This window comes from Anoplolepis gracilipes, chromosome 6 (assembly GCF_047496725.1).
Source record: "Anoplolepis gracilipes chromosome 6, ASM4749672v1, whole genome shotgun sequence".
Lineage (NCBI taxonomy): Eukaryota > Metazoa > Arthropoda > Insecta > Hymenoptera > Formicidae > Anoplolepis > Anoplolepis gracilipes.
In genome coordinates this window covers 11,604,517-11,614,360 of record NC_132975.1, presented here as the reverse complement: position 1 = coordinate 11,614,360, position 9,844 = coordinate 11,604,517, and the positions used below count along the sequence as shown (strand labels likewise).

Here is a 9,844-nt window from a genome sequence, read left to right as displayed (position 1 = left end):
TTATATTATATGCTTTTATTTTAACTTTCTTTTTTTTCTTCTTTCGATAACATATGATATTCTTTTATAATATTTTTATCGCTGCTCGTTTGCACTTCTGCTCTCATCGCCTTAATTTCTTTAATTAAAAGATATTTTCTTCGCGCCAGTTAATTAATGTTGAAATCAGGCTTTGTTTAGATCGAGAACACAAGCTGCGCTTTATCGTAATAGTATTTCTTATCGCAGGATTATCGAATCGAAGGAGAGGTCGAGCGAATCATCCAACCAACGGAATTAAACGAGCGTAAAGTTCATGCTTTATATGTAATATTTTTGTAAGCAATACGTATTGCTACTTTAAAAATTTCGTCGCTTGGTGCTCGGAGATAAAACAGAGCGACTATTGTACGAATGAAATCGACCGTCTTAATTCAATTCGTGTGTGAAATTATTAAATGTAGAGCCTCGAGAGTATTTATGTAAGAGTATTTCTTTCGTTATACCATATGTTCTTTCATAGAAACGTCAACCTTCCGAGATTTTTACTACACTTTTCGCTCGGCCTCTTTAATTTTGATGACACGTGAAAATATTTATTAAAAAACGAAGGCGAGAAAGACGAATGAATCGGTCCGCTTTACGTGCGAATGTTACAAATGTCGTGTCGTCAGAGCGCCGCACAGAATACCACGGTCAGAGGATAACAGACGAGACTTGTTGCTGTCAGTCACGTCAACGGGGGAACCGGTTCGAAAGGCCTAAAGTCGAATAAACGTGCGATGGTATCGCAATCGACGAGCGCGCACGTTATTGTAACGAGATAGTTTCGGCGACGACGTCGTTACCGGCAGCAACGGCATTGGTCTATTAATAATGATCGACCGGATATCGCGGTATCGAACCGTGGTAGATAGGTAGGTAGATAGGTAGGTGTACGGAAGGTTGAACACCCGCTGACCTGTGATAATCCTTTGCCGATTAGTTTCCAACTGTAGACAGAGGCGGCGCGGTTTTAGAACGGTCGACCGACGGGAAAGCCGGAGAGAGAAAGGGAGAAAAAAAAAGAGACAGATAGGGGTGGCCTAGAGAATGGGATGAGGACGGGACGCAAGGGGAGAACGGGAGGAAACGCGAACCGGTTACTCGCGAGTCCAAAAGGTGCGATTGGGTCAGGCCAGCTTGAACGCACGCATTTTCGTATGATACACCGCCGTGTTGTGAACGTCTGGATATAAAGGCAGACCCAGGATATATGTATATATTATGTGTGTAACGTATATAAATTAATAATATCTACGACGAGAAATTTATACCGTCCAACGAGCCGGCTGTAATAATAATTGGTTGATTAATCATGCCGCAGTATAAATTTAAAAAAATATGTCTATTAGTCGAATGAGGTGTATCAATATCTTGAAAATGGGCAACTTATTGACTTGACAGCAAGAGAAAAAAAATATTTTACATATAAAGAAATAAATAATATTCTAAGAATATATCACACATAATTTTCAAGTATATTTAGATGTAATTTATTGCTAGTACTTTTTCATATGATATTTTTATAATTATTAAAATATAAAAAATACGCGCTAGTTTGACTTTACATCTTTTCTACATAATCAAATTTTTCATACATATATATATATATATATATATATATATATATATATATATATATATAAGTATTATTTGTTTATTAATTGTGTATATTTTATGTCACGTGTTTCTCTTGTGTATCACAAAGATAGCCCACATAATTTGCATGTGCTACTGCCATTTGCGTGTTTCAATATTGTTGAAGATACACAAAGGACCTGTAGGAGTTTGCTTGTACTGTTTAGGGTTAAGCCCGGTTTGATTCTACCCTACAGGATGCGCGCGTCCACGCGCTCTCTATTGATTCCATGACCCGAAGCGGCGAGCTAATTTGTCGAAAGGAAGCACACTAGTTCCTTACATTGGAACATCTCGCAGAGAAAAGACAGAATGTAAAGTTGTAAAAGTTGTAAAAGCAATAAAAATAAAAATATAAAATTTTCTTCGAGAATTTTGTGTCAAATGCATAAATATATAATAATTCGACGATTATAATAATGACTAAAAAAATTATTTTTTTTTATTTTTGGAGCATCTCTCTCTCTCTCTCTCTTTCTCTCGTATATTACTAAAATGTAGATTTCCTATGAAATTTTTTAGTTATTCTGAAATATTTTACAAATGCATCTTAAAACGCTTCTTATTTTTTTAATGCACATAATCGACTTAAATTTTTTTATTCATTTTCTCCTCATCTCAATATACTGAAATTTAATAATCTACGAGACAAAATCTATGTTTTAAAGAATACTTTCCTCAAGATCAATTGCCCTCTAATATATTACATGTTCTATATGCGAATTATTTATTATTTAAAAGGTTCCTTTACGCTTCGTGCACGCTTTCACGAAGATTTTGCATAGATCGTCGCGAAAACGCAATAGTGTGCTCGTATCCTTGAGACGGTATTTATTCGGGACGCTATTAATAAGCATATTCGTATGTAGGTTCCACTGGAAATACATGTCGACCACTACCGGTATATTTCCATTTCTAATTCTGATTTTTCTCTCCCTCTCTCCCTCTTTCTCTCCTTTTCTCTCTGTAACGAAAGCGTAAGCGCGATTTATCACTCGGGAACGTAGACCCAAAAATGTACGACAAAGTGCATTTCGATAAGAGCGACGTATCGTCGATGCAAAGAAGGAATTTGGTCCAGCGAAATGAAAATTTAGATGTCCCACACCGCTATCTTTAGCGGTCTCGATACTGCAAAGAGAATATAGGTTACTGTTGTCGGAATAGACCCCCGCGGTTGGGGCGGGCACATCCACTGACCCACTAAAAACGGGCTCGGCTCTTATCGAATACGCGACTTTCGACCAAGCCCACCACCGTGAAGCGGTTGAATCAACAGCCAGGTAATCCTCAACATAATCAACGCAAATGTTAATTTATTATGACGGCTTGCCACAGACGAGATTACGTAAGAATTTCGAAATAAAAAAAAAAAAAAAAAAAAAAAAAAGAGAGAGAGACATGCCATAAATTTGTCTCGACGAAAATGCGTGGACAAGAAGGAGGTAGACAAAGAGACACCGAGAGAGAGACAGAGAGACAGAGAGAAAAAGAGAGTACGCACGAAGATGAACTAAAGAGCGAGAAGGAGCAAATATAACATTCCATTCCATCAACGCACGCGTATTCGACATTATTTTTCCCCGTGAAAGTTTGGTCGAAAATTTCAAGCGGGCCTGTATATCCAAAATACATCCGGATCAAGTCGGTTTCGTCGAAAGATGCTCGGAAGGAGGCATCTGGCCACATCGCCTCACCTGTACAGCAGCTGCTGCTCGCTCTGGTTATCTTCGTGCTTACGTGGATTGCCAGCACGTGTGCCAGAACAAAAAATGTATTTACGGAACGGACGAAACGGCGCACCGCTGCGTATGGCACAGCCAAAAATTGCGTGCTCACGATGACGATTAATAAAATATTCCATCATCATATATAAATAGCGTGTAAGAACGTTTATTAAAAAATATATTATCTCTATATAGAAAAATATAAATTCGTTCTTTGATGATTTTTTTTTTATATTTTCGTGAAAAATATAAATTGAAATAAATTAATAAATTCAGCTTTCATATTTATTAAACATTCACCTATCATGTAATTAATCATGGAATTAATTACCGTAACTAATACGATTCGCTTTAAAAGGCACGATTATTATTATAATGATAAAATAATTACGTCCTGAATAAATATTAATTTCGAAAGAAGTAATTATATGCGCTCTTCGCGATATTTCCCTCCCCACTGATTTCCCGCGATAAAATAAGATTCTTCGAGAAAGCGCAAGCCAAAGGGACAGCTATACGTAACCGCAACCTGTTTCTAAAAAGAGATCGAATGCCCGCTCGAGAGAACCGATTTCTCCGGCGACCGGCAACGTTATTACAGCCTTACGAGGGAAATCTCGCATTTATCGAGTTCGAGAGCAACCTGTAACATGGACGCGAAGGCGGCGAGCAGCACGATACGCCGCTCGCGCACCTTTCCCGCACACCGGAAGTGCTGCCATGCCGCGAAACTTCTAGAACTTTCGCAAGCACGCCGTGTACAAACGATTCTCGAACACTCGAGCCTCGAGTCACGAGTAACGAGCGAACGAGACGACCTAATCGATGCGTCCAATTATTTGACGAGGCACGAAATCGCACAAGCGTGCCAAGCGAAATTGTATTCGAGTAAAAAAAAATAAATCACCGGAAATGTATATGAATTTCGATGCTTAGCGAGTTGTAATTTTGTGGACGTCGAGGTAGAAGGGACCGCGGCTAGAGAAGGGGCATCGTCGAGACATCGAGATGATGTCGCTGCCTTCGCCGATGGAGCGAACTTTGCGCCGCGAATTATTGAATGGCCGCGTCTGCGACGTCGTATTACCTTTATTTTACTTACTTTCGATCGCGTTGGCGTGGGTAGTAATCGTAACACATTTCCGCCGATGCTTTCAAACATGATCTCTCTTGTATATCTGACACACTTTGGCTTAGTAAGGTTGGCTTTACTCGCTGTCGCGTACAATCGTAACCTCACTTCGAAGATATGTAAATTGCGATGTCAATTTAGTTTCTTCCCCTAAAATTTCAAAAACATAATCAATATCCATAAAATACATTTTACTAATAGAAGGCGGAATATTGCCTTCGTAAAGCTTAGTAAGGTCAGCATACCTAATGCGAGCGATATTTTTACGAATCATGTTGCGATAGAATCGTACGATAACAACGACGGTGGACGTGGACGGGACACTGAATAAGATATGAGGAACAAGGAATAAATATAACGGTTCGTTCGCAATAAACGTATCGATGTATAGGAATTAGGAATAGAACCGATACAACTTCAGTTGATTCAATTGTGAATAGGGAAAAACATTAACCTACATTTCAATAATCGCATTAAATTTTCACGAATAAAGAAATCTATCTTTCTACAGTATGTACAAGAAAACTAATCTATTGAAATTATTATACCGAATAAGAAAAAATTCAATTAGACAACTGCAAGTCTGAATGCGTTATATATTACTTATATCTGTTACTTTTCTTTTCGACATCATTATGACACTCTATTAAATATCATATATATATATCAAGAAAATACCTAACCATTTATGCAATAACGTTGATAATAAAATAATGAACGACGATATTATGCAAGACGATAGCATAAAATATAAATTTATTTCTTACGTCTTCTGTTATATTTGCATCAAGACGGGACTCGAGACGAGAGAAGAGGACTCGATTTCCTTTGTAGACGCAAGACGCAAGACGCAAGACGCGAGGAGCGAGGAGCGAGGACGGCGCGCGCGCGCGCGCGACAGCGACCCGACGAGCGCGCCATCTGTAAACGAGCGGGAAAGAAAAGTGTTTGAAGGCCGCCGGCCCGCCGGCCGGGCCGGAGTCGCTCGGGTCTCGGGCGAATCAGTGCGCGTTTCCCTCTGCCATTTGCGCGTCGGTACGCGGCAGCGGTGTTACCGGAATCTCCGACGTGTGCTTACCGGTGCGTAGAAGACGCGTAACGTCGTGTCGGTTGAGGTGTGCTTTTTACGGATTCGGTGCTGTTTGTGCGTGGATTTCTCGCGATCAAATCGATCGGTATGGCGGACACAGAGGCCAAGTGAGTATACACACGCGTCCACCGGTGCGTAAATACACGGTATCGATTTGTCGGCGAGGAAAAAATCGCGCGACCGCGCGCTCACGGCGTCGGTTCCCTTTCGCGCGCACGAGATCGCTTTTTCACGATCGGACGATCCTCGCGTCCGTCGGTTTTTCTTTCCTCCGATTATCATCGTCGTCGTCGTAGCCGTTATTTTCTCGTCGCTCTTACTCGTTAGCTTTCAAATTATCCTGAAGAAGATAGCCGCGAGACCGCCGCGAGAAAGGTTGGCGATCACGAGGAGAGGAAGGGGCGACGTGCGGTTCGCGCGGGAGGAGGATCAAGCCTTACCCCTCTCTTTCTCTCTACAATATCTCGCCGCGACGATATTCTCAGGCCGATTCGCGGTACGCCTAACGATCGCTGGAAATTACCTGCCCTCGCCGCCGCGCGCGCGACGCGTGCTCTACTTGCGGCGATTTCATGGCGGCCTCATCGTCATCCCCGCGCCGGATCCTCGCTCTATCTCTTTTTTTACTTCCCGTCCTCTCGACCCCTCGCGACCGCCCGCCCTCGCACGATCGAAGACGAGCGCATCGTCGTCGATCGGCGGCGGTGGCGGCTTCGTGTTCCTTTTGTCCCTCGCGCTCGACCACTTCGCTCGTTTGTTTACGTCGCTTATGTAGATGACGTGCGCACGCACGCATACATACGTACACCAAACAAATCAATCATACACGCGTAATATATGCACGCGGTGTTTTCGGCGAGAACCACCCCCGGCGAAGAGGACGATCCCTCCGTCACGAGACAATATTTCTTTTTTCTTTTTTTTTTTTTTTTTTTTTTTTTCACGTGACTTTCTCGCTCACTCTCACGCTGGGAGAAATCGTCATCGTACATACAGTCGCCGGTCCTTTCTCCGTAACACGCATCGACCAGAAAGCGGTCGACGACGTATCGATCTGCCGGCTCGCGTCGATTAGACGTCCCAAAGATAACGCGGCGACGACGACGACGACGACGACGACGACGACGGTTGACGATGCTTTTATCGCGTGATTATTCCCACGAAAAATCCTCCGCCGAGTCAAATACTTTCGCGGTATGATCGACGACTCCAGGAACTTTGATCTTGGTAAAAAGATACGCGAAAAATATATATATTTATATCCACCTTTAATCAATTATATACCGGTTTCAATGCTGCTTTCAAGATAAATAATAGCGGTTAGGGATAACGGCATCCTTTACGTTTCTACGCACGCGTAGAGAGAGCGATGTTGAAAGAGGGAACGTATAAAGAGAACGCGTGTATCGTGTATATCGCACGTTATGTATTATATGTATGTACATGTACCACGAGCACGATTCGCCACGCTGAAGCCTTCGGTCTTCGGTGTGGATTGTGATGAATGTGCGATGGTAGTAGTATGGTAGTATGGTAGTAGTGTAGTAGTAGTAGTAGTAATAGTAATGGCGGTGGTTGTTTGGAGGCTGGCGACGCGAAGGGGAAAGACGAAGGGAGGATAATATTAACCACACTAGGTGCCGCCACAGTTGGCGGCGTCCCTATCTCTATTTCGCTTCGTTCGTCGCGTCGTCCTTGTTGCTAGCCAGCAATGTGAAACGGCAGCAAATACCGAAGTAGAAGCGCGCCAGAAACGACCTGCAATTTTGAACGGGAAATGTATATCGCGCGGTTTCTTTGCGGTTTTTATCGCGATTCAGTCATAGCTTTTATATTATACTATTATAAAAATATATGAAAAATAGGACTATTCTCTAATCATATTAATAGAATTAACATTTGATAATGTAGTTTTGTAGCCAACAATTAATTTAATAGAAATTTTTATTTACATAATTAATTATTTATTGTGATACATTTTTTGCGTATTTATATTAGAAAAATATAAATAAAATAATATAAAATGTAAAAATTATCATTACACATATGATAATATAAATAATATTTTAATTTAAATAATATATTAATAATAATCTTTTTTTATTACATATAGAACACACAGAATATACTGTACTCACATTATTGCTTATTGTTTCCAGGGAAACCAAAGTCACTACTCCTCAGAAGAAGGTAGTCGAGGAAAAAGTAGAAGAGGAAGTTGTTGACGAAGACTCCAAAACATCTGAAAATGGAGATACAAAAGAAACCAAAGAGAATGGCTCGAGCGAGGAGAAAGAGGTTGATGAGAAAGAAGCAGAATCTACGGAAAACGGAGATTCTACAGGTATGTATTAAGAGACATTGTGTCGCAAAACTAGCGTTTAAAGAGAGACATCTGTAATAATATATATATATATATATATATATATATATATATGTATATTTTTTTTCCTTATTTAATTTTAGATGCTCCCGCAGACAGCTGTTGCGTAAAGAGGAAATCAACGGCTGGGGCTGATGCAGGAGAAGATGCACTGGACGGCGCGAGTCCCGAGAAGAAGTCGAGACTCGACGAGAAGTGCGCTGAGGCCGAGAATAACGGCGACGCGGAAGAGGCCACGGCCTAATATTCTCTTATGTTTATTATTGACAGACAGACCTAATCCATAGACGCAATTTTAACTACCGAGTGTGAGGCCAGGGCAGATCATCTGTGCATTTTCAGAAAAAGGATGGCGAGCATATAAAGCAAAACAAATACAGAAAAAGGAACATTTGACGTTTATTGCATTAAAGACTTTCTGTGTTCAGGATGCTTGTGTGTCTCCCACAGTATTTCTTATAATAAATTGGCAACATCGAAACGAGTCTGACATTTATCAAGAAATCATGGTTACATGTAATTAATGTAAAGCTTAAACAAACCGTGTTCTCTCTGTACTGGCATCCACTGCATATATATTATATATTCACTTAGCGTTAGAATCCTAAAGTAAGGAAGTATACTGATAATGTTTAGAAATAATATATTTCTAATTCATCAAGAGACAAACGATAGTGCGGTGTCTGGAAAATGGGTACATTGTGCAACATAATATTTCCACCTACTGCTAGTCCTCATTGTTTCCAACGCACAGATACACATATTAGCTTATGCATATAGACACACACACACCTTGGACTATACATTGGAGATAGAATATGGATATTTTTCTGCGAATCAAAATACATTCCCGAAAATAGATTATGACTTGTAATGTTACGACTGTTCGCCGATAAGAAACTGTTAAGAGAGCGCCATTTCTATAGCTGGCATTAAACATGTATATTTAAATATTTTATTTATGTAACTTTTACAAGAAGAAAAACTGGACCGTTTAGACTTTAGGTAAACTATTAAGCATTAAATTCTGCTAACGCATATGATGTGTTTATGCGAAAAAGATTTTTTTTTTTTATTTATTTTATTTTTTTCCTAAGAAATTTTGCTTTCAAGAAGAGATTTACCATGCCATTTCTGAAACGTGTGTGGTCGTTTAAGAAAGTAAAAATGTTTCTTTTTATTGTATAATTTTTCTTACAAGGCGTGCAGTATACACATATAATTTGTCATTTACCTCGGTTTTCGTACATTGTACCTACGTTTGTATAGAAACATTAATGAGTAAAAAATATTGATTTGTATTTTGATAATGATCTATATTAGAAAATTATAGTCCTATAAAAATTGCAGTTGACACAAAATCAGAAAAATTATCAATTTTGAAATTGATTGACTTAATCCTAATTAGCAATATTAATTTGCATGTTTGAAATTATTAGATAGCTGTCAGACAAGTTATCCTTTATAGTTGCGTTTGTGTAATGTTAGTCTCAAAAAGTTCTAATATTTTATTTATCGCAGAAGTATCTCAATCATATAATAATGATTTGAATAATTTCCAACATTATTTTGCTTCACATGTAATAAATATAATTGTCAATCAGTGGAGGTAATAACATGTATGTTTAAGATTTAAAATGGTAAAATGTGTTCAACAGCTAATACAAATAAAGATGGTTCTCTATATTTCATAAAACTTTATTTCCTCCTGTATAGTGATAATATTGGCGTATAATTTTTCAAAAATATAATTAATTTTGTATATAAGACTATGTTTGCGTTAATTTTTTCATTTATAATTTGGATGCTTGATGAGATATATTTTTCAGACACATACAAAAAAGAAAATATTT

The 9,844-nt window shown here is 39.2% G+C and overlaps 1 protein-coding gene and 1 long non-coding RNA gene across 3 annotated transcripts in view; one reads left to right on the top strand and one right to left on the bottom strand.

Moving 5' to 3' along the window:
* Positions 1 to 4,971, bottom strand: part of LOC140666941 (uncharacterized) — an 88,653-nt gene extending 83,682 nt beyond the window's left edge. The window contains exons 1-2 of one of the 2 annotated variants that reach the window (XR_012046876.1): positions 4,764 to 4,971; positions 4,489 to 4,668 (exon numbers count right to left, since the gene is read on the bottom strand). This is a non-coding gene — a long non-coding RNA (uncharacterized lncRNA). The remainder of the gene's footprint in view (positions 1 to 4,488; positions 4,669 to 4,763) is intronic. The other variant, XR_012046875.1, reaches the window with a different exon arrangement.
* Positions 4,972 to 5,502: 531 nt separating this feature from the next.
* LOC140666940 (uncharacterized) lies at positions 5,503 to 9,677 on the top strand. The gene is made up of 3 exons (XM_072894492.1): positions 5,503 to 5,715; positions 7,768 to 7,952; positions 8,075 to 9,677. Exons 1-3 carry the CDS (start codon positions 5,696 to 5,698, stop codon positions 8,233 to 8,235), a joined length of 366 nt encoding a protein of 121 aa, XP_072750593.1. The 5' UTR covers positions 5,503 to 5,695; the 3' UTR covers positions 8,236 to 9,677.
* The last annotated feature ends 167 nt before the right edge of the window (positions 9,678 to 9,844 follow it).